The 26,174-nt window shown below is 36.6% G+C and overlaps 1 protein-coding gene across 6 annotated transcripts in view; it reads right to left on the bottom strand.

The window, feature by feature from the left end:
- The window catches only part of Cog5 (component of oligomeric golgi complex 5), a 285,117-nt gene that overhangs the window by 133,396 nt on the left and 125,547 nt on the right, over window positions 1-26,174 (bottom strand). For all 6 annotated transcript variants that reach the window (XR_003711595.1, XR_003711592.1, XR_003711594.1 and 3 more), the window contains 3 exons: window positions 16,202-16,367; window positions 7,953-8,065; window positions 7,656-7,733 (listed from right to left, as the gene is read on the bottom strand). Coding sequence is in view for 2 of the 6 variants with exons in the window: in XM_028768901.1 (XP_028624734.1) it covers window positions 7,656-7,733; window positions 7,953-8,065; window positions 16,202-16,367 (357 nt within the window). In the remaining 4 variants the exon portion in view is untranslated. The remainder of the gene's footprint in view (window positions 1-7,655; window positions 7,734-7,952; window positions 8,066-16,201; window positions 16,368-26,174) is intronic.

The raw sequence follows: 26,174 nt of genomic DNA, 5'->3' as shown, positions 1-26,174 counted from the left end.
AGTGAGGATTATCAGGGAATACCATTTTTTGGACTTGACAAAGGTTTCTAAGTCAAGTGAGCTGACTGAGAAAAGGTCAGAGTGAAGTAGGCTAAGATCAAAAGAAAAGAAGATGCAAATGACTTAGGGGAAAGTCTGTGCCAGAGATCTCTGTGGAGTGATCACATGGTGAATGAGGAGGCCTGCAGACTTGATCAAAGAAGCCAAGTGGATATGAATTGTAAATTAGTCCTTATTCATCTTCTGAATTCAAATCAGAGGAACCCTGGCTTTGCAAATACAAGACAAAGAAAGAAATTCTCTTTGCTCAAAAACAATTTTATGGAGTAAGTCTCACCTCATCTGACATGGAGTGTGACTAGGAACAGCAATGCTTTACATGTCAGGGTAGCTGGATGACAAAAAAACAGTGTTAAAAACAAATAAATTAAAAGTCCTCTCCAATCTCAAGTCCATCTTTTGTCATCAACTATCCAGACACCTAAAACATTACTGGGTCCTAGTCAACATTCCACATCAGACAAGATGAGGTATAAGCCAGTAATCTGGGCAGCCCCATTCACAGGCATAGATATGTACACACTACACGAGTGTCAGCACATATGCAAAACACAAATATACACACAAAAAATAATAGAGTAAAAATGCAGTTGGTATAATGGAAGAAAATATTTGCTAACCAAGAATCAAATGAAGAGCTGGCATTCCAAATACCTAACTGACAGGCTCTGATGACTCATCTAATGCTTTTTGTGAGGTATCTTCCCAATCAACTGTCAAGTACATTTTTTATGTCAAGACAGTAACACTGCTGAACTCTGCTGTGCTAATTAATATTTTAGCATTTTTCAGCATATACTTCTGTGTAGGACTGGATTATAATTTTCTTTATCATCCTTGTCTGAGTTTAGTATTAAGGGTGTAACAGACTCACTAAATGGATCTGGTGGGTGGGGAGTGTTCCTCTCCTTTAGGATAATGGAGTTCCTCTTCCTTGAATTCTTCAAAAAATACACTTAAAGAAGTATCTGGGTCAACTGTTTTGTTGATGATAAGAGTTTAAACAACAGACTCAATTTCTTTAAAGGCTATAGGAGTATGAGTTATGCTCTCAAATTCTAAGCAGACACTTAAAAGGTTGTATTTATCTAGAAATGTGTCCATTTCTACTTACATCTTAAAATTAGTTCTTTATAGTATACTTATATATTTTTATAATCTTTAATTTTGATGAAAATTTACATTTAGAGATAATATACAAAAACAAGAAAAGAATCCATTCACTAAGTGTTTGATCAAAGAAGCTACTTGTTACTATTCAGCCACAGTACTTTATCATCTTCATCCTTTACCTCTGCAAACTAATAGAGAATAAGTAAAAAGCACAGCGGTTCTGAAGAAACAAACTGATCTCTGAGAAATAAAGATATTCTTTTATTCTTTATATAAAAACAGTATAATTATTAAATCAATGAAGTCCAATACTTTGTGAATGACAAGAGAAATACAAAGAAAGTGCAACTGAGTTCTAAATAGTGTATGTGGTAGTCTAAATAAGAATGGGCCCATAGGTTCCTATAGTTGAATTCTTGGTTACTAGAGAGCAGCACCACTTGAAAGGATTAGGAGGTGTGGCCTTTTTAGAGGAGCTGTGTCCCTACCTAGAGGTGAGCACTGAGGTCTCAAGCATACATGCCAAGCCTAGGGTCTATCTCTTCCTGCTGCCTGAAGATCTGGATGCAGAACTCTCAGCTACTTCTCCCGTACCGTGTCTTCCTGTGTGTCACCACGGTTTGCACCATGATGAGAATGGACTGAATTCCTAAAACTGTAAGCAAGACCCAAATTAAATGCTTTCAAGAGTTCCTATGGCCATGGTATCTCTTCACAATAGAACACTGGTTAATATTACATGAGCTATGTATTTTGAAGTCTGTAGTAATGCAAAACTAACTTATTAGCTCCATTTGCATCTTTGGATTTTGTGAATTTGGATCTGGGTAAGGAACCATGTATGTGTGCATCTGAGAGTGTGTGGAAGTGAGCAGATTACCTATAGTTTAATTCTTTTATTTTGCACCAGTTAGTCTGATATTTTCTTATCTACTGCAACAGAATGTAGAATACAAGTAGCAACAAGAAATACTTGTTTTAGGGAAGAAACATTTGTTTTCACCATAATATACTGGAAATTTTACTTATTTGTTTTTCATCAGAACCTTTTACCAACTTGAGAAATGATGGTTCTATTCTTAGTTCAGAAAGAATTTTCATCAGGAATTGGTTCTGTCCTATGCTTTTCATGAATAAGTTAAATGATAGCAGAATTTTCTTTTATACTCCCTGGTTTTCTTTTTCTGATGAAATCTACATTAAAATCTCAGTTGATTATATTCAAAGTTTTACAGTTTTCTTCATATTTACTATCCTTATCCTTCATGAAAAATGCTAAATAATGTCATTAACTCCCTGCACCAGGCCATTATTTCTGTGTGTTTGTATAATGCAATGCTTGCACTACCAGCTGACCTTTATTTCAAATATATGATTATTCATCCATTCACTCACTCACTTACTCACTCACTCATTACTGCATGTGTTCATGTGTGTATGTGGGTGTATGTGCCATGATGCATGTGAAGTCAAAGAACAACTTAAAGGAAGAGTTCTGTCCTTTTACCTTTATGTGTGTTCTAAGGATCAATCTTGAGTTGCCAGGTTTACAGGGCTATCATCTTAATCTACTGAGTCATCTTGCCAGCCCTCAATGAGTTTAATTTTCACATGTTCTATTTGGCTACTTTAAAAAATAACATTTGATAATTTCATTTTTCAACTTTCTTTACAATGTTTTCTTCAATAATAATTTTCTTTTCAACAATTTTCTTTTAAATAATTTTCAGTTCAATACTTATTATACTTCATCAAATAATTCTAATATATTTAATCCAAAGTGTGCTAGAGACATTTCAAAGCCTAAGGTTTTCTTTGCCTTTTTGTTGTTGTGTTGAATCTTAATAATAACTTGCGGTTTATAGAAGTCTGTATTTTTCCTGTGAACTGACATTGCCTGGAGTTGTAATACACAAAGTAGTCTAAGGACTAAAGCTACAAGTGCTTTCCTCTACCAAGGGCCTGAGTTGTTCCTGGTGGGAATAAAGGTACTGTTAGCATCCGAGGCCTTTGTTGGCTACAGTGGCACAGGTATCAGCTTAATGTAAGGCTTCTTTCTCTGTTGCTTGTTTGCTTGTGCTGCAGTGAAAGGCTCCTAAGAAGATCTCATCTCCAGACTAATGGGGGTAGAAATCATCCAACCTGTACAGATACAACATTTAATGGTAATATTGATTATCTGTCTAACTGGTTTATCCCTATTCAGTTTTGTTAAATACATTAAGATGCCATAGACAGGTTGAATATTTTACTGATAATATTAAGATTTCAAATTTGGGTACCCTTAAACTTTTCTAATTAGAGTCTTGAATGCTATTATTGAATCATATGCTATATCTAAAAGGGCAAAAGAAAACACATTTTTGGCATAGCTAAAATTCTCATTAGTACTATGGCAGCTTAAAATGCTCACATTCCAAATTTAGCTTAATGCATCCTACACACATGATTACAAGACTCAGTTTGAAGATAAAAATTTCTGGCTTAGAAAATGAAAGTATCATATCTACACCCCCACACACAGCTAAACTGGCTTAATTCTGTCCATGAAAATCTACAGCCTGTTTTTCACTCTGTGGTTCCTGAATAATCTGTCAGTAATTTGCTGACTCATACTGCAGCCAAGTGTTATGACAGAGTAGTCCTGGTTCTTTTCTACAGTGACACTAGAATGCATGCCTAGTCAAGAAATACCAAAACTGAGCATCTGTTTTGTTTTCTTAAGTGTTTATTATTATTTTTTACATTTATTTTATTTTATGTGTTATAAGTGTTTTGCCTACATGTATGTCTGTGCATCATTGTGTGTGCCTGCTGCTCAGGAAGGCCAGAAGAGGGTGTCAGATCCACTGGCAGTGGAGTTTCAGACAATTGTGAGCTGCCAGGTAGGTGCTGAGATTCAAACCTGGGTCCTCTTGAGGAGTGGTTAAGAGTTAGTACTCTAACCACAGAACCAATCCACCAACCTCTAAGCTTGAACATCTAATGTCTAATAATCTGCCTCAAACTTTGACTTACAAAATAATTCATGGAAGCTATAAAAAATACACTACAGAAAGAAAAAAATTCAGAATTAAAACAAAAATATAAATTGGTGTGACATTTTTTTGCAACATTACTAAGTGAGACAGGTTAATTTTATAGAGCATTTATGAAATTAGCAGAATTAGCCACTTCAGATAAAAGAAGACCTTTGAAATGGCTCCCCATTTCTACTGAAATGTCCACAGGCTTCACTACACAGATATAAATGGTCCAGGATCACTTTATATTCACCCAATTGGTTGCTCAATACTCACATGCTCTTGACAACAAGATGGGACGACTACAAACAACCTCCCAAGTAAGATGGCATTACAGAAACTACCTCTTAAGAGCATTCTTACTCTTAGACTATGGATGTTGATACACACTAATCATACCGCTGAGTCTTACCGTTAACCACCATATTGTTGAGCCTGGCACATAAACTGCAAATTCTCAATCAAATCTATAGTGTACCTCATTTTTCCAATCAAGAGCATCTCATTTCAGTGGTAGCATAACCATTTTCATTTGATAGCTAAGACTCTGAACGTCTATACAGCCTATGATCAATTTAGACAGAGCTTGGTGCTGTGATGCCAAGGCTTAAGATACTAATCAATACACTAGTCTTCCTTTGACAATGTTTGAATACATATTAAGGAGGCAGACCTTAATAATACAGCTTTCCAGAAGCTAGAAAGCTAATACTATTGTGAAAATGCTAAGTATATAGACACAAGGTAATGAACAATTTACATATGATTTGATCACCTTAAGTTGGTGTAGTATAAGTGCCAAAAATAATGAACAACTATGTATATATTAATTTAGTAAACAAATTAGCATCCATGTTATCACTAGAGTCATACTTTACATAGGTATTTGCCTATTTACCATTTCACAGTTCCCTGGGCTTCACATGATAAATATTTTTTTTCTATTTAATATTTTTGTAACCTAAGGCTGCTCTAAAACCATAAGCATTTAAAAGTAAAACTTAAAAATTCAAGAACCAAGATTTTAAAATTTGTCAGGAGCCATGGTGATCTTCCTGAGATGGCTTCCCCATGGAATGTGGACTGTGATGAATGAGTCTTTGCAGGGATGACATCTCAGGATTTGATTCCTGCTATTGATGTGCCTTTCTTGTCATTATTAACTTAATAAAATAATCCCTGAGCATTAGTCCACTGTACTGGAAAGATTTTCTACAGATCAATGAAGATCTACTGCCTTGTAGTGATGCTATACAGACAAATATATGATTTCTTAATTTTTAACGATTCTATAAGAATTCCTAAAATTATACTAGTAATTATTAAGTCCTTTATAATAAGGACTGCAATTAGGGCTCTGCAATATGAATGTTGCAACTGGGACTCTGCAAGTCTTTACAAGTCACAGGTTAATTGCTCCAGATAGAAGGCAGGTATTGATACAGACTCCTTTAGGCCCTAAAACCATTAATTAAGACCATAAAAGGGGTAAAAAATGATTTACTGTAGGTGCCAGGACAGAAGATAAAATATTGACTGGGTTTATCTATACAAAAGTTGAATGTTAACTTAGAAATAAAAATTATAATTTTAGACTCTTAATGAGCCTGTGGAGCTAGTGACAGATAAGGGATATCTAGGTAGATAACTAGTCTTTCTTTTTTTTTAAGATTTATTTATTATTTTATACATAGTGTTCTGCCTGCATGTATGTCTGCATGTCAGAAGAGGGCACCAGATTCCATTATATATAGTTGTGAGCCACCATATGGTTGCTGGGAATTGAACTCAGGACCTCTGGAAGAGCAGTCGGTGCTCTTAACTGCTGACCTATCTCTCCAGCAGATAACTAGTCTTAATGAGAACAAATGTAAACATCTTGAGAACATGTAAATGTGTTGTAACTCCTTATTCAATTTATGATTTGAATTTGTTTGAACTTTTTGTGAACTTGTGTTAAAAAAAAGAATGCTTGGAAAACCATGTGATCTTCTCCTTACAAAGTACAAAACTAGGGGCTGGAGAGAGGGCTCAGGGGCTAAGAGCACTGACTGCTTGTCCAGAGGTCCTGAGTTCAATTCCCAGCAAGCACATGGTGGCTCATACCCATCTGTAATGGAATCCAATGCCCTCTTCTGCTGTGTCTGAAGACAGTGACAGCTTACTCACATGCATACGATAAATAAATCTTGAAAGAAAAGTACAAAACTAGGAACGATGACTTAAAGGTAAGCAGAATGCAGAAAGAGAATTAAAAACTAAGACAGAGGGAAGATGCAAAACAGAATAGAAGCTTTACAGAGATGAGGAGATGGGCAGACAAAGAGCGGCAAAGAAGAGAGCAGAGCAGGAAGAGGAGAAAGCAGGCACGGTAAAGCTCAGAGCGGAAATGAGCTGAGGAGACAGAGGAGAGCAGGAAAGGGCTGCAGAGAGCAGGCAGGTTTCTTTTCACCAGGAGACAGGTTAATCCTTAACAGGTTTCCTTTTTCTGGTTCAAAGACAGGGCTTTTTTCTGACACACTTAGGTTTCTTTACATTTTTAGCAATAAAAGGGTAGATGCTTTTCTTTCTCTATGTAATAAAGGTTGAAGCTTAACATTCATGCAGAATGAGTGAGTTCCTTCTGCACTGGTGCTTGGATAATGACCTGCTCATGGAGGCTTTTACTCATTCTGTCCACCAATAATAAACATTTACATATGTAAGTATAGCTGTATGAGTGTTAACTATAGAAGTAGATGAGACAGGTAGTTGGGCCTGACAAGAATGGATGTATCAGCATGTGTATGAATGCACATGGGTTTATGCATATTTGCCTGTGTAAAAGTAAATGAAGGAAATCTTAGAGGTGCTTAACACAGTATATAAAGTATTGTGATGTATGAAGTTACAAATAAAACTACTTATGCCATGATAATGAAAACATATCATTTTTCCTTTAGCACATTCATAAATTGAATTGTAATTCATTATTCTAATAACAGTTATAAAAGCACTTCAAAATTAATGACTAAGATGATAATCAGAGATTCCTAGACTTGGAAAGAATACAAATTAGTAAAGGACAAGAGCGAGACTTTATAACATGAGACTAACTACAGCAAGGAATGTCATGGGGCAAACAAACAAAGGAATGGGTTCTGTAGCCGTAAATACGTTATAATGACTACTGCTTAAATTTTTTTATATATCAAAATATTTCAGATTACTTTCTAGTAAAAATTTTGAAAATGTTACAATTTATCATTTACATAGACAGAAATGGGAAATGTGTAGTGCATTTCAAAAATTAGACCACATCCAAGCTGACATTAACCTTGCAAAAAGAATTTACAGTTATCAACAAATACATTGCCTTTGGTATGTAAGTATACAATGTAAGGCAGTGACCCAAAGAAATGATTGCCTATAGTTCCTATTTTCTGCAAAAGATACAAAACTATCTTTATTTAAACATACCTTAACTATTTCTTCAATGAAACAAATGTGAGAAACAGGATCTCTCTTCTTGGTTAATACTTTTTGTAGATGTTGTACCTAAAGATGGAGAAGGAGAGAGAGGCAAAGTATATTTAATTAGGTACTTCTGACAAGAGGGTAAGGGAGGAGAGTGGAGCATGGTTCAACCTTTGCAAATACTACAGCCAGGCAGCAGAAGGACTGGCATGATCAGAGATCATAAAAGATCTGTCCCCAAAGACCTAGAATTAGCGGAAGTTTATCTATAAAGCTTTTTCCATGTTTTGAAATATTTACCTGTCCACAAGCAGCACAGATGTGATCCATAAGTTTTTCCATATTGGTCCAGAGGGAAGCCCGAAAAGCTGCTGTGTTTCCTGGAGTTGGCATGGTGGCTCGCCCAGGGCCTCCTGGTAAATAGTAACAGACATATGGGGGAAAAAAGAAAGTTCCTAGATATAACGGAATGTGCATTATTCTAAGAGCACAGAGAAGACAAAAACCAAGAAATCTCTTTTCTCATAAATAGTTTCTTATGTACAATATAAAAACAATCTATATGTGTAGTAAGAAAAGTAAATCTCATATAATCACATGTGTGGGATAATGATAACAAAATAAAATTAATGAAAATACTTTCCTTAAAATGGAAAGAGAATGAAATGTTTTACATATTCAAAACTAATTTTGTAAGAATGACAAGGATAGCCCCCAAACTCAATTCAAGTAAATATAGACTCAATAAAATTATCTTAGTATCAAATTAATAAAACAAACATGGTGCAAACAGCTCAAATAATTTTAAGTCACAGAACACTTACTTTGGTAGTATACAGATATGCTATGCGCAAACAGAACTGCAAGGAAATTATGAACACAACAGGTTTGCTATACACGGAGTCTGGTGTAACAGTCTTGTAGCTAGTTTAGGTACATATGCAAAAGCAGCAAGAGATCCTTGCATTATAGCATCCAAGTTGTTATTTCTAAAACATTCTTCCCAAACCCAACCAATCAAGCCATAGCTCACGGATTAAAAACCAGATTTCACAACTAGAATATGAAAATACAAGGTCCTGGTTAGGTCCCAGAGTCACGGGGCAAATGGCTGAGGTGCTATTAGCCAAAGCAGAGGTCTGCCAGCCTTCCCAGCACTTCTTACTCCACCCTCTACCCTACAACTCTCCCTCCCAGGGGCTAGGTTTCCATTTCCCTTCTCTTAGTGTTTCCCCTATATAACTCAGCCATTTTGACTACACTGGTCCTCTGGCCTCTTGGCTCAGGTCTGTCTAGGTTGGACGGTGTCTTTTCTCTTGTTCTCCCTCCCTCTCTCCTCTCACTGTCTGGTTTAGTCTGCCGGCCATGTTCAGCCTGGACTCTTCCTTCTGCCTGCTCTCCCTTGTGTCTACAATAGGAATCTTTCCCATACTTCACAGGTACTCATGTCTTCCTCCTTTTATCTTACTGTCTTCTCATTCAGTCCTGAGTCTTTCTTGTTTAACAAAGCTCATTCCTAAAGGGCAATTGGCTTTAGCCTCCCTCCTTTCTCAAACCAGTCATCCTCCATCTTTTCGCTATAAGTTTTTTCAAAACAAGTTGGAAAAAAAATCAGGCCAAAATAACACTGGTAACAATGGATTTTTACAACTGATCAAAAAATAAGTTATGAATAAATAAGGAGAAACAGGCATTTAAAAAGTATAAAGGGGTTGCCAAAATGACTCAGAAAGCAAAGGTGCTTGTGGCCAAGCATGGCCTGCTTTCTTCCACAAGCAAGGACTATCTGCCAGGGGCAGCAACCAGCTGACCTCTCCTATATCAACCACCAATCAAAAATGTCCCATAGACACGTCCGCAGGGCAACCTGAGGGAGGCAATTCCTCACCTGAGCCCTGCTTTTCAAGTGACTCTATGTGTGTCTAGTCAACAAAGACCTAAATAGCAAACTAACAGAGGCATTTTCTCAAAATATTTTCAAAGCATTGTTTAATTTTTAAAGATTTTTATAGTGTATATGACATACATGCAAAAAATATATACATGCCATGGTGTGCATGTGCAGAAGTCAGAAGAAAACTCTGTAGTTGGTTCTTCCTTCCACCTTCATGCAGGTTCCAGAGATTTTAATCAGATATGAGGCTTTTGAGACAAGCACTTTAACCATTGAGACAACTCACTAGCCTGATTTTCCAATCTTTTTCAACTGTATTTAATCTGTTCTATAGATGAAAGAACCAAATCTAAGGTCATATATATAGTAAGTACAGGTGCTAAAATAAAGTACTGGTTTGTGAAAGAGAGGAGAAGAGTGGCTTCAGGTCTAATGGCAAGTATGAGTCAACTGTGATTTCCATTGATTAGCTCTCTTGTTAAGAATTAAAATAACATAGGCTTAATGCTAAAAGTCTCTTGAAAACAGATCCAGAGTGAGACTCTCTATAAACTGTCTATGACTTTTTGTTAGAATTAAGATCTACAGGCAAGGATCTGTCAAGGAAGAAGTAAAGAGTATAATAAAGAAGAAAAGTTAAAAAGACAAACCAAAATAAAGTAATGTTTACATAAGAATTGACCCTCAATTGTGTGAGAGACTGGGAGTAAAGTGAGAAGAAAGGGTGAGGGAAGTAAAAAAAAAAATACTAGATTTAAATATATATATATATATATATATATATATATATATATATATATATATATATATATCAATCAACAGCTTTACTGGAACAACACAAAGTTCTTGACTGGCCCAAAATTTGAGGAAAGATATGCTTCCAAGATAATCAGAAACAAAGGCACTCTTGAATTGAACACAGATAATGGAGGAGGAGAGTAAACAGTGACAAATACAGCTGAGAAAGGAATTAATAAAGAAACAGCAGAAGAATCGCTGAGTTCTACAGTGCCAAAGGCGTGGTCCCCAGTGTAGCAGTGTTCTGAGGACATGACTGGATCATGTAGAATCTCATCTCCCCAATGGATCACTCCATTGGCTGAGTCAAACCTTTATTAGGCTATTAGAAAGTCGTAGAAATCATAGGAGGTAAGGCCTGATGGGACAAAGAGAGTCCCTGCACTATGGCTACAAAGGGTGTGTTTTGTTCTCAGCTCCTTCCTCTTCCTGTTTCCACACTTCCAGGAAGTAAGCAAATCTGCCAGTCCTACACTCCTCTCTATGATGCTCAACCTTACAATGGTCCAGAAGCAACAGAGCCAAGTGAGCATGCCCTGACCTCCTGAAACGTGCCCAATCTAAGCGCTTCCTCCTTCTACTGCTTTTCTCAGTTCTTTTTGTTGCAGCAGTGGAGAGCAGTCTGCATGTTAGAGTCATTATAGAAAACATTCTCTCTCATAAACAGCATAAAGGGGATGGTAAAAAACACTATAAAATTCAAAAGAACAAAGGTAGAAATACAGGAAAATGTAAGAAACAGGCCAGAAGAAATCACCTAAAATGAAGGAAAATAAAATATTAAAATAACTACAGAAAAATACTAAACATGGAAAACAAACATCTGATAGATACACATTCCAGGTGTGCGGAGCAAATAGACACAAAAATAATCACAACTGAACTCAAACTCACAAAGAGTTACTGACAAAGCACCCAAGTCCACTGGAACAAATTATCTATGTAGGAGGGACTCTCTTCTCCCAGGTCTGACTTTTTACCTAGGGGAACTGCAGCAAACAGAACATGCTTCCTTTCTCTCCCTTGGCCTTCCTGTGTGAAGAGCACTGACTGACTTAGGACAGAAGGTGAGTCTCTTGCTGTCAGCCACTGAATCTTTATGTACACAAAGAGAGACTTTTGACTCACACACTCTCAGTGTAAGGGAGGCAGGCCCGGCTAGCATGGAGCACAAACCATTCTGACCTGATGTGACGATGTCATTACTTTAGATCATGTTTATTTGCTAAACTTCTACCTCAATTATTTTTTTAGTTCAGTAAGGAAGAAAAACATTACATATTGAGGGAAAAAAAGATTCAAAATTCTAAGAAAAAAAGAAGTATAAATGAAAACTTAAATCTTGCCTAAACCATTTAAACACAAGGATGAAAGATGCTTATTAACCATATGAGGACTCCAAAAACATAGTGTCTCTGAAACAATTTTTAAAAAAATCAATTGTATTGTGAAAGCACAATTCCTTCCACAGAAGGAAGAGATGAATGTAGAAATGGATAACTCATATTAAAAAGACCAGAGAGGAGTCTCAATTCAAGATGGTAGTAGCTGTCATCAATCATAGGACTATGGGCACTCTGAGGAGCCTGAGAGACCCACAGAGGCTTAGAGGGGAGGAATGAGCCTTTAGAACATGAAATATCTCCAGAATACCTTTTTTTAAAGGACAGGCCTTATGGGAAGATGCTTTTAGGAACTGATTTCATGGAATTGGAAAAAAATGGCTGAAGAGAAAAACATGGAGAGCAGTAGAACTAGATATAAAGTGGGGGCGGCAGGTACAGGAGCGCAGCCACATCAGACAAAGAGCACGCCATGGCTGAATCCAGCAGGCCAGCTACTGTTGCCATGCTGGAAATCTACTTGCCCTGCTCCCCCTGCTGGGTAAGGATAATGCAGGGCTGCAGGGCTGCCCTAGGGGCTACAAACACAGTGGTCATCCCCAGGGTAGCTTTGTGGCAGCTGGCAGGGGCTAGGTGGTGAACAGCAGTCTGGAGCCTGAGCAGGTCCTGCACCTAGACATGCTGCCAAACTGCAGAATCACCTGGCTCTGAGCAATGAGATATCAGAGATGAATAAGAGCTCATTTTCTGAGGCCATGTTGATGTCCATGGTCCCTGGTGCAGTCAAAAGCCTTGTGGAAGGAAGTCCATAATCCCTGCTGCCACCAGCTGCTACAACCAAGGAAGCTTCATTTATAGTGGCATTCATGACTGAAGATTTATAACTGAGAATGAGACATTGAAAGCAATCTCCTGTCCCACTGAGAAAACACAGAAACAAACAAACAAACAAAACATTACAGACAGGAAACTATTGAAGAGAGTCCTTAAAAACTGTGACAAAGATGTTGAAGTCTGGTTCTTCATAGTTGATGGTTAGGGAAGGGGGAAGGGGTTAACTGGGTGATTGGCCATGTTTCAATGATTATTGTATTGTTAACAAAAATTGGACAAATGAAAATCAAATCACTTTAAAATATAATAAAGAAAATATAAAAACTAGATTCAAGAATAATAAAAATATTTCAACATATAAAAAAATATAAAAGGGCTGACAAGCTGGCTCAGTGAGTTAACGAGCTTGCCACTGAGCCTAATGACTTGAGTTTGATCCCCAGGTCTCACATGCTAGAAGGCCAGAGCCAAGCTACTCCTTTAAGTTGTCCTCTGGCATCCACATACTGTCCCATGTGTGTACCACATATGCATATAGATGCATATACAATATAAACAGATGTAAATATATAAAAATCAGCATATGGAATAATGATGAGAATACTAGCCACCAAGTTTAAGAAATACAACAGAAATTGAAATAAAATTCTGTTTCATTTTTCCTAATCTCGTTTCCTTTATTCACTTTCCAGAGCAAAGGGCCTCATAAATTTAGACTGTCATCCCACACCAATTTTAAGTTTTTAGTATTTATGTATATATCCAAAACAATACATAACATAGTCTGTCACACTTTGGTGCTTTAGACATCATAACGAACATACCTTCTATAACTTCCTTATATTCTGTTTTGAGCATTATCTACACTGCTATATGTTTTTAAAGCTTACCCAGTTTTCCATTAGAACACAAGTTATTTTCACTGCTATATACATAGTGCAATAACAATTCTTGGACCAGTGAGGTAGGCAGATGGGTAAAAGCATTTGCTACACAGCCTGGTGACCTGATTTCAATCCCTGGAACAAATATAAAGGTGGAGGGAGAGAAGAACTCTATGAAGTTTCCAGATTTCCAAATGACTCAGACCCTCGTGTATCAGGCACTTACACTAAACACTAACATTTTAAAACTAACGCTCATGCAGCACATTTCTCTACGACAGATCCTTACAGAGGAGTTCACATTATAAGGAACACACAAGTTTAACCTGTGAAATCAAACTGGTAAGGTTGAAGGACTGAACTATCTCCCTCAACCACAATATGAATACTAGGTTTTTGCTCTCCTCTGATAGTTGTGTCTCAGACTTTGGCTAACTAATTAGAAGAGAATAGTATCTTCCTTAATTTGCATGTTCCTCATTATTGGTTGTCTTTGTTAGCCACAAAACACCATGATCAAAAGTAAGTTGGGAAGGGAGGGGTTTATTTGTCTTACACTTCCATATTGCTCTATCACTGAAGGAAGTCAGGACAGGAGCTCACACATGGAAGAACCTGGAGGCAGGAGCTGATGCAGAGGCCATGAAGGATGCTGCTTACTGGCTTTTTCTCCATGGTGTACTCAGTCTGCTTTTTTATAGAACCTAGGACTACCAGTCCAAGGTTGGCACCACCCACAATGGCTGGGACCTCTCCCACCAATCACTAAGAAAATCCCTGAGAGCTGGATCTTATGGAGGTAATTTCTCAGTTTAGACTGTCTCCTCTTAAACAACTCTCGTTCGCGTGTAAAGTTGGCATACGACTAGCAGCACACTAGTACATCTCCTAAAAAGATACTGAAGAGTCTTTCATACGTTTATTGTACATGTGGTCCTGCATCATCAGTACTCATGATTACACAGCTACCTTACAGGCTTGCTTTCAAACTTGAGTTTTGTTTTTTTCCTGAGACATGATCTCACCATGTAGCTCAGGCAGGTCTCAAACACATTTTTTTCCTTCTTTCTTCCTGCCTCAGTCTCATTGGTGACAGATCTGAAGTTATCCATCACTATCTTTATGCATTTTTCTCTTCTTTATATATTCAAAGTAACATTTTTAAATATTGTTTTATTTCATTTTAAATTCTATAGATCTTAAATTTGATCTTAAAGTCTGTAGAAAATTTAAAATTAATGTATAAAAATCTTTCCCCTAAACCACATACAAAAAAATTTATTGTGATACTGCACCACACTCCAATGCATCAGTAAGTATTTAAAATAATTCTATGGAACTTCAATATTCTGAAAAAATATGAATACAATTTAATATAAGAAATAAAGATAATACTCGTTCTTTTAAAAGCTGAGAAACTGGCGCTCAGGGTTCCTACATTCATCATGGTACTCACTTCTCAACAGATGGTAATAGGCAGCTTTAAAGCCCTTCATTCTCTATTAAAGAGGCCGACACTAAGATTGACTGCATGTGAATAATTGCTTTCATTTTCCTCAGTTCTTGATAACACAAGAGGGAAGGAGATTAAACTGCTGTTGGAAATTTAAACATGAGATCAAACTTTGTGAAAATAATTGCTAGCAGAACTTCAGAGGAAAATCTCCTTTGGCAATTTCTTTTCAACAAACTCCTTTGGTAATGGTATGAATAGGGACCTATTCAGAGGCCAAAGTGAACCTTTAAAATTTTTATTGAGACTTAAGATTCTTTTATTTCTTTTTATTAGTGCTACTTATTCAGGAGCTATGAATGCAGTTTTGCTTAAGGTCATGTATAAAAATGAAATTTGTATTATCTATGCATTAAAAGTGTCATTAATCTATACATTTTGTTTATTCTTCACGACAACTCTGTGATTGTTAGAGTGTCTTTAATAAAAATATGGGAGGAAATGATACAGATACAGATCTGTATCAGATAATACAGATAATAATGTGGGAAATTTTTCTGTAGATTGACAAAATAAAGTAGTAGAGTCAAAGAAAGAGAAGATATATTTTTTTGATTTTTAAACTAAAGCTAATAGGACAACTGCATGATGGAAAAGTAATTCAGAAAAGAATAAACTGACAAGCTGCCAGATCTGAGCAAAAGCCAGACTGGATGGGACCTCAGGACAAGTTGAGCACTCTTTTCTTCTAGACTAGGGAGAGAAGAACACATGTAAGAAATGGAGGACAAAAGTGCAGGAAGAAGGCAGGAAGGAAGAGACACAAACACATACATACAACAACAAAGGCTACCCTAAGAATGGCAGGAACAGTAATCAGAGCACTAAGTTACGGCTGTGACCCCTACAGTTTACCTCCCAACAGTAGTTTTCCCTGCGTTTATCATAGTCGCCATGCTCCCAAGGGACTGATTGATTTTGACAGCTTAAGCCATTATTGCCTTTTAGTATGAAAATTATAAAGTCCTGAAAGCTAAAGTAGAAACAGCATTTCTTAAAAATGCTCCCTTCCCAATAAAAAGTACATGTCGGGATAAAGACTTTAGGAAGAAAAATATGTTCTGTTCTTATTTGCATCTGTTTCTTCCCAACTAAATGGTGCCACAGCTTAGACATCTTTTCTAGAGGTTCTGATCAAGTTGTAAAATATAATTTTCCCCTCATTTTGGCTACTAAAAAAGTGAGTCATTAGATTGCTTTGAAACATGAATATTGCATACACTATTCAAAGGACTTCTTGGTTATAAATAAATAAATGAGCTAAATATAAATCATATTCATACCTCGCACAGCTGACTGGGAAGGCTGAGTCAAAACTTTGACGTCCAATGTGTTGTTGATACTGTCTTCCAAAGCAGCACAATAACCATCCACGACATTGGTAACAGTATCCTTCAATGTCCCGAGATTATGGAAAACCTGAAGAGCTGTTCCAACCTGAGTTGGATTCTGAAATGCATAGAGAGTGAAAAACAGATATAAATATCAATCTTTAAAAAACACACACTTTGACACTTTAGCAGTTACTAGTGTATTTCCAGATTAACAAAGGGAAGGGAAAAGACAGTTTGGGACAAATTTTATTTATATGTATATACTATTGTGTTTATGTATAAATTTTATTTATATGTATATACATATCTTCTTGGTAAAACATTTAATTTGAAATATTTTTTCTTGTTCAATGAAAAAATAATCTCAAACCCATTTTCTATTATTTTTTTAAGATCTACTGTAATTTTCTCTATTTCTACCCTCTCTCTGCTTTCTGTGTGTCTCTGTGTGTGTGTGTGTGTGCATGCATGTATATGCAAATGTAGGATATAGTATTATTTTACCCAGTAGGTTTCAGAAATAATTTTTTGTCTTATTTATTAGTTTGGAATAACACCTAGTGAAATAATTTAATTTCCAGATAGTGAGCCATGATGAATGATAAATGAAGGCATTTGAATGAAGAACTTTAGTTATTGTGTCCATATATATACATATATATAATCATATGTGCATAGATAAACACACATATATACATATACTATATATGTGGAGAGACAGAGACAGAGAGAGACCTAGAGACAGACATACAGGGAGACAGAGAGACAGAGGAGGGGGAGCGTTAAGTGTAGAGCAAGCAAGACAAGATATACCAATGAGCTCTGAGTGTGATTAGACACCAGCCTTAGTGAATAAGGTGCAAGAGCAATGAAGATAACTTCCTGCCATCAGCCCTTGGGCTTCCACATTATACATGCACCTATGCACTAGTGCACCATACACAGGTACACCTACGTACATGTGTGCACCCACACTCAAACACACAGGAAGTCTAGATCTTAAATTCAAATACTGTCAGCACCTCTGAACTGTCTGTGCTTCTCTAAATTGTGTCACTCCAATTATTATCACATTGTAACGTTTGATATGAGATTAATTCTACCTGTTTGTCACCTTGATGTCAGTAGAATTACACAGTAGACATGATTTTGTTTCTGGCTTCCTTTTTTTCAGTGTCTTCTGTGTGGAATGCTTCTATGTTGTTTTACATAACAGAAGATGATTCATGTTTATTGCTGTCTAGCATTGCAGTGTAAGAATTTTCTTCCATTTGCCCATTCTATTGTGGACATAAACATCAATTGTTCTCAATTGTAGGCATTATAATTAATATGGAATAAACATTAACACTCAGCACTTCCTGAACAAATATGCACGGATGCTTCTGCTGTGTGAAAGCAGAGTGGAATCACAAAGCACTCAAGAGCTTTGTGTTTAGAGACATGGTAGACTTCCCAAAGACAGTGCAAAACTGCAGATGTTCTATCACCTCACAACTATGACAACCATGCCTCTAACCTTGCTTTCACTAAGCACTATGGTTTTATTTGACTTTTCACTGATGACAATGGGCTGTCTTGTCATGAATGGTATGCATTTGGAACTTTGGATGTGCATATGAAATATATATTCCTTGTTGCACATTGTCATAACTGGTTGTTTTATTGTCATGTATATACCTGTACAAACTGCTTGTATATTTTAGGTGTAATCACTCTGATAATGTTTCTATTGTAAAATGCCCTCTGTTATTGAAATCGTTTAAAAATAATAAATTCTTAATATGAAATATTCTTTCATTAAATGAAAAGAAATTCTTAATCAGAATGCACTCTCTATGGCTAGCACTTTGGACATTCTGTTTTTAATATTTCTTACTATTTAAGAGTTCCATACATCTACAGTCATCACAACCACTACTTTCCTCCCCTCCTCCCAGTGCTCGCCACCCGCACTCCCTCCCAGTCTCATGTCCTCTTTACTACTTTGTTACTAAGGAGCCTTAGTGCAAACAGCACTACTCATGTGCACATGGGGCATGCACATTCTGCAAGCAGCCACATCGTCCAGTGAAAGTGAGTTCTCCTCTCAGCCAACTGCTAACAGCTGCTCTGATGGAGATGAGCAGAAGTGCTAAGAAAGTCTCAAGCACTGGAGTATTATCTGACGGCATGGGACAGTGGAGGTAGAGAAAATAACCCTAACCCTAACTCTAAGTAATACTGAAAACAATCTTAAAAACAGTTAAAATGTTTCATTTTATGTATTTACTGTAATTTAAAATATAGTGTACTTGTTAGTTTGTGGTAATCAAAATTTTTATTGAAAAATCAAAAAGAGGGTGTTGAATGTATTTAGAATAAAATTATAAAAAGTGAATATAATATATATTTGGTTAGTAAGTAAAAGGTTTTTAGCATACATTAATGAAGATATGTTTCATTTAAAATTATAACAGAAAATCTATTTTTCATGATTAGATATAAAAATATCATAAAATTAATTTTTATATAATGTGAGATAGGGTTCAATTTCAGGAGTTTTCTACTTGAATATTAATTGATCCAACAGTGTTTACTCATAAATGTGCATAGCAAATGAAAACTCTATCCCACATCCTCCCTTTCAAAAGTAAGCTATGCAGTAGGCCGAGTACCCATGTGCGTGTGATCCTCAATTTTATACTACTTCAAAAATTAGTCATCTAAATTATTAGTATAGCTTTAAAGGTTTTTACTGTCCAGTTCTTTACTTCAATTTGGTGTGTGTTATTCTTGGTTCACGATACTTACATATGCATTTCAAAATTGACCTGATAATTTTTGTTTTTAAAAAAACATGGAATTGTGTCAGTAAAATTAGAATTGACATCTGTATCATGATGAGATCTCCAACTCATGAACATAGTACTTCTATTTATTTATTCATGTCTTCATTAATTTCTTTTAATAATGTTAGCATTCTGTCTAAACTCCACCCCCACAGTTACCTGGCAACAGACAGGTAGGCCTGGCCCACTATCAAAGGGGCTGCTTGCCTCTCCTCTCTCTTGATCTCTTGCTCTTTTGATCACTCTGTCCCCTCACCACTTCCCCCTTCCCTCCCCCCTCTCTGCACGAGGTCATGGCTGGCCTCTAATTCTTTCCTCTTCCTCCTCCCCTCCCCTCCTCTCCCTCCCCCCCTCTGTCTTTCTCTGTCTCTACTACCCTCCTTGCTCCCCTCCCCATGCCTTGAATAAACTCTACTCTATACTATACCATCATGCGGTTGGTCCCAGAGGGAGAAGAGCTGCCTCAGCATGGGCCTGCTGAGACATCCCCTTAACCCATACCTCTCCACAGCTCCACAGAACATATTCTCTTTATCTTTTATCTTTTTATAAACACATCAAATAATTTGATGTTTTCTATCAAGAGAGTGCATATATTTTCTCACTTATAAAACTATGAATTAAATAGTATTAACATAGTAACTTTAAATTTCTGGTGTGCTATTAACATATTGCAATTAATTTTTATATATTAAAATTGTAATCTAACAAGTTTTCTGTAATAAAATTTAATACCTTAATCTATCAGCTGTTTTAGTTTTTTATATGCACAATGATGGTATCTCTTAATAATTTTATTCCTTCTTAATTTTCCTTTGTTTAATAGTTTTTCATAACGGAGATCTTCAGCTGATGTTGAGTAGAATACGCTAGAGCAGAATCTTTGTGTCGTTTCAAACCATTGATCAAATGAAGTTTTATTTTTAGTCCACTGGAAGTATTTTTAATCATAGATTAATTTTATTTCTGAGCCCACTGAGATGGTAGTCTTCCCTTTATTTAAGAAATCACATTGTACGTAAGAAGGAAAGCCATCGTAGTCAATGTGGATTGTCGGTTCCTATCTCCCTGCTCATATCTGCTAGCACCATGCTCAGCACTTTACAGCAGTGGTAAAGAGATCAGTTTTCTTCCTTACAATGCCCTTACTTTGGTATCAGCACTATCATGTCTTCATAAGAGAAGTGGATATATTCCTCCCTTTCCTCAGTTCTTGGATAGGGTTTATATAATGTTGGCTTATTTGTTCCTTAGGTTTTACAAGAGTCTAACCCTTTCTCAGCAGGAAGGTTTATAAGCTTCTCAGTAGTTTTCTCAGCAGGAAGGTTTACAAGCTTGGTAACAGAAGTACAACTATTTAGACCCAATCTTTCTAGCCTTATTTTGTAGGTTGTTTTCCTAGAATTTTAACAACTTTTATCTAAATTTTTTAAACTATTGGTGAAAAGTTAAACCTAATGTTTCTCACAATCTTTTTATATTTATTGGATCTGCTATCAGGCCATTAGTTCTTGCATCTTTTCTTTGCTCCTCAACAGTTCTTGGGATGTTTATCAATATAATTTATTGGTCTTACCAAATAACTACTTGTACATTTTGTTGACTCTATTATTAGCTTTCCTTAATCCTATTCCTGAGTAAAGCAGATAGCATAAGTCAAACTCTGATATTAACTATCTAAAACTAAAGGCAAATTACATGACCTCTTTAAGACATTTTCCTTGTCTGCATAATACAGAAGAAACAACACCAGCCCAATAGGTAAATCAAAGGAGGTAGGGCAGAGGCAGAAGCAGAGTGTCTTTGTGTGTCAGTATTGTCTTGAACTCAGTCAATCCTGCTGTCTTTGCCTCCTGAGAAGCTGAGATTATGTATGCATGCCAGAGGAACACCTGAAATAACGTGATGCGGTGGTAACATGCTACGGTGGAAAGAGTGTGGGCCTTGAAAGTAGATGGTCTTGTGCTGGAAGTAACTGAAGCTCTGTAGTAGATAAGCTGTGTGGCCTTGGGCAAACTACTCCATCACTCATCAAATGTTAGGTATGGTATTCCTATAATTCACACTTGAGAGTGCTAAGGGAAGGTTCTGTTTATTTTGATCACAACTATACTCCCAGCAACTAACCAATGTGCTAACAGATAGATGTTGGGAATTACCATCTGAATATGTGAGAGAACAGGTACATTTCTACAACTGGCTCTGTTATTGCACCCTCAGACGCTTGCTTGAAGTCTGAGGTAACACATATTTCTTGAATTAACAGACTATAGGACAAATATAAAGTATTGGCTCTCTGATCATTTATTAATATCCTCAAATGCTGTCTGAATTACAAGAATAGCCTTTATTTCTATTACTAAGAAATTTCTCCCTCCCCATTGGAATTTCGAGACAGTATCTCACTCTGCACATCATGAAAGCAATGAACTCAGAGAAATCCTTCTGCCTCAGCCTCCTAGTGCTAGGATTACAAGCATGGGCTATAATACCTCTCTGAGGAATTTTTCTTATTAACCCATCTTTAATTATTGAAATGAGTAAGAAAACAATCAGAACTATCTGAGTAACCCTGAAAAAGCCAGCTTGTTTCTTGAGTATTACTTCCACAAACTTAATGATGAAGATAGATGATAGAAAGGATTCCCAAACTTAGCCAAAGATCATTTTGAGGAAAATGTAGTCCATAGGACCTAAATCCAAAATTCTTTGATTCAGCCTGGACCAGATGAGACCTCTTTATTTGCACTATGCCACTATTCAGACGTCACTACTGTAGTTCATCTAGCAGCTGAGAACTTAATGGCGAATAATTTGATTAGATGTGCTTGCTAGATTTTGAAAGAAAGCCATTTATTCACGTGGAGGTAAGCACTTTCTACTTAAAAAAAAAAGAGGGGGGAAGAAAAATCTACAAAGAAAAGACCACAAGATCCCTCAGTGTAGACTTCTAAAGCAGTGTGCTGTTAAGTTTAAGAATGGCTGGGAAAATGTCTGTTACAGGGGTCTATCAAGCAGCTTTTGTCTTACTGCCCTGAGTATTAGAAAACCTTGATTCTCTGAAAAAAGCTTGAAAGTGCTGGAAGAAGTGAGTTAGGCTTTAAGCAGAAGCAAGAGGGTAGCAGGCTTGATTATTGCTGGTTTAACAGCTTTAATTTCACTAATTGCTAGCACCACTGCTTCTGCAATAGCATTGACACAAGGAGTTGAGATAGCTATTTTTGTTAACCATCTAGAAAAAAAAAACTATTACTAATGTATTGAGTATACAAAAGGATTTATATAGGTGTCTAGAACAATGGATTGATGCTCTGCAACATATTTAAGCTATCTGAAGGAGGTTCAGGATTCAAGAGTTAGGAGCCATCGCAAGTGTTATGACAAATATCGTTGGAATAGTGTTACTTCTAAAATTTACAAAGATTGTCATTATAATTAGAAAAAAGTTTAGACACCTATAGTGTATTTGGCATAATTCTAACCCCTCTCTGTATGTTTTGACTTTGCATAGTGAGATTATGAATTTAAAGAATGCTGCTCTGCTGAGCTTTGATGCTGCAGATAATGCCAATAAAATTATCCATGACTTGAGCTCAGTATTTCCATTTTAGTGAAACCTCAGGAATGGCATTTATCATACTAGCCCTTCTTGTCCTGGGAATACTTTTATTCCTGCCCATCATGTTAAAGCTTGTCTCTAACTACATCAACAGGCTGGCAGCCAAAGTACATGACTTGAAACTAAAAATGGACTCCCAGACAGAGTTATTAATTTAACAGGCTGGCAAGCCAACAACAGGTAAGATTCTGCACAGAGCCTTACCAACCTAAGACATAAATGTATTGCTTATGATAATACATATTCCACAATGAGAAAGGAAGGCTTTCATGTCAGAACTACCTAAGACAGGCTCAATCTGGTTTATGCAATAAAAAGGGAGAGATGTGGAGAGCTTCGTGGGCTGCCTGGCAGGAATCTGACACTGGCCAAGGACAAGGAAATGGACTGCAGTCAGGAATCTGACATTAGGCTGGAACAAAGAAATAATTTCATGGAGAAATCTAAATCCTAGGCTAGAACAAAGAAGAAATTCCAGGCAGGAATCTAAATCTTAGGCTAGAACAAAATTACTTTGGCATGAAAATTACTTTGGGCTAGGACAGAGAAGTAGGCTCAGATATTTTGGTCATCCTGATAAGTCCTTAGAAAGGGTGATCATGGGAGTGACCATCAGACTCTGTTTATTGTCGTGAGTGTTCTTTGCCTATCTGGGTTTATTGTCTTGCTTGTTCCTTGACTATTTGCATATATTTATTGTATTGCTAGTTCCTCAATCTAGAACTAACCTTAATACTTGCATGTAATTTAAACAGTATAAAGGCAAAAAAGGAGGAGGAGGGATGGGATAGGGGATTAATGCGGGGGGGGGGAGACAGGGAAGGGTGATAGCATCTGAAATGTAAATAAATAAAATATTGAATAAAAAAATGGCTGGAATAGGTTCATATATTTAATAGTTACAGCATGCCATTAGGAGGTGTGGCCTTGTTGAAGTAGATGTGGCATTTTGGGGTGAGGCATTCTTGGTGTGGGTATGGCCTTGTTGGAGTAGGTGTGGCCTCATTGAAGGAAGTATGTCACTAGGGGTAGGCTATGGGGTGTCAAATGCTCAAGACAAGCCCAATGTCTCTCTCTTCCTGCTACCTGCAGATCCAGTTATAAAATTCTCAAACTCCTTCTCCAGCACCAGGTCTGTAAAGAACTAAACCTTTGAAACTGTAAGCCAGCCCCAATTAAATGAGTTGCATAGTCATGGTGTCTCTTCACAGAAATAGAACACTGACTCAGACAGCCAACAAATAGATTTTATGGTCTGGACTGAAATGATGACATAAAAAGTACCTGAAATGCCAAGGGTCTTGTCACAAATAGCCTTAACTCGCATTCAGTGATTTTTAAAAGTTATGGTTTAGTAAAAGAAAAATCATTTTTTTTCTAAATACTATATAATCTATGTTGCTTGAAGGGATTTAAAGAATCAATTGGCTTTGACAAATAACCATTAAAAAGAAGAAGAAACAAAAAGTAAAAATAGATTGAACTAGAGCAATGCAATTAGAATTGCTGTGACATAGAAAGTGGTCTCTGTAGATCAACATATAAAAGCTTTTTCCCCAGGGATGACAGGCATACTGCTGTGTCCTTATGTCACTAAAGGCATGTCTTCAATGAGGTTATGGGGCTGTAGTCGCTCTCTCTGCCTATGACACTCGCCTCTCCCTCCTTTCTATTCCACTCCAGTGGGGCCATCTTTGTTGGAAATATGAATGCATCTGGAATGTATAATCATAGCAGAACAATCTGGGTTGAAAATGAGACTGAAGGATAAAAGTTATGCATTGTGAACCAGAAGCCACAGAGGGGATGAATATGAGAAACACTGGGAACAAACAGAACAAAATGCGATGGTGGACAACTCTAGGCATAGCTTGGATTACAACACTGGAATATTCAGAAATGGAAATTTTTTTTCTAGCTTTGATTCAGGTGAAGATCAATCATGTCCTGCAGATACTAAACAACTGCATCCGTATCTCATTGTTCTGTCTTATCACAGACAAATACCACACACTTTGACCACTAGCTCTGGTTAAGCCCTTATTAGCATATTTCAGGCTCCTGTCTCATGTATCTATAAAATGAGAGGACAGAAGATGGACTCCAAGGCCTTCTTAAAGGTAAAGATTTTATTGACTTTACAAAAGTAAATCTAGAATGTGCTGGTGCTGTTCATGAATAATGATAAAAAAATAATGCTGCACTCTCTGACCTTTAAGTATTTATGGTATGACTGAAAATAAGGAAAATATGTCAGTAATTAATATGTGCTGAAAAAAATAGAGGATATAATGAATCAATTAAAGATGGAGAGGGAAAAAGAGGGATGAAGGAGTAAGGAAACACTCCTGAAAGGAAGACATCTTAGCTCAAAGCTGACATGAAGTAGCTCTGGGAAGATGTAAGAAGCTAAAGGAAGGAAGATGGAACAAGTAGGAAAGTAAAAGGAAACCTGTACAAAGCCTTTGGGTGACAGTATGTTAGAACCAAATCCATCATCCCGAGCCTGCTGAGGGGGATCTACATAAATAACCTCCTTCAAATCCACGGGTTTATACATGGGCCTTTCAAGTTCTGCCATGTCTCTAGGAGTTACTCAAGAGATCTGTTGCATAAAAATGGGTTTGTATAATGCTTGAGAGAAGCTAGTATGGTTTTATTAGTTGTCTTTTTCTTAATTCTGGTTTTATATGTTCATTCTGTTTAAAGTTCATTGAGCTGAACTCAAATGACACATGCACTTTTCTGTTGATTACAATTTTAAGAAATAATAGGAAGTCTCTCTCTCTCCCCCTCCCATACACATACACACATACCTCTTTTACTTAAATGCCTAATATATAATTCAGTGATGCTTTATAGTTTAACTTAGGGCAAAGATATAAGATCAAAACACATATTATTAAATAAACATGAATCTGATATGACTTTTTCCTGAATTAATATAAGCAATTATTTATGTTTGAATGTATACATTACTAAAATTATTTATCAGTACTTTAGAAATAACTGAATGGCTCCCAGCCAGTACAGTACAGTAGGACACACCAATAGAATCAATTACTTTGGAGGCTGAAGCAGAAGGATGACCAGAGCTCAGGGGTGCAAAGGTAGCTTGGGCCTTAGAAGAGAACTCATCTGAAAACTTTATTTACTTATCTTGAGACAGGCTATCTCTGACTACCCTGGAATTTATTATATAGGCCAGGCTGACCTTAAATTCACAAAGATTTGCCTGCCTCTGCCTCCCTAGTGCTGAAATTAAAGTTATGAACCATCACACCCAGTTCTTGAAAACTTTAAGAAATTTTAAAAGTTGACTTTTAAAATATTGTCTAAAATAAATTATAAAATTGTTTTTCTATCCCAATATTCAAATATTAAAACTCTAGACCACAATTTAGTGGTGTGACACTGTAGGCAGGTAGATAGATAGATAGATAGATAGATAGATAGATAGATAGATAGATAG

Source organism: Grammomys surdaster, unplaced genomic scaffold (assembly GCF_004785775.1).
Source record: "Grammomys surdaster isolate TR1022 unplaced genomic scaffold, NIH_TR_1.0 188, whole genome shotgun sequence".
Taxonomy (NCBI): domain Eukaryota; kingdom Metazoa; phylum Chordata; class Mammalia; order Rodentia; family Muridae; genus Grammomys; species Grammomys surdaster.
Note: the sequence above shows the minus strand (reverse complement) of the source record. Positions and strands in the feature narration are given on the sequence as shown.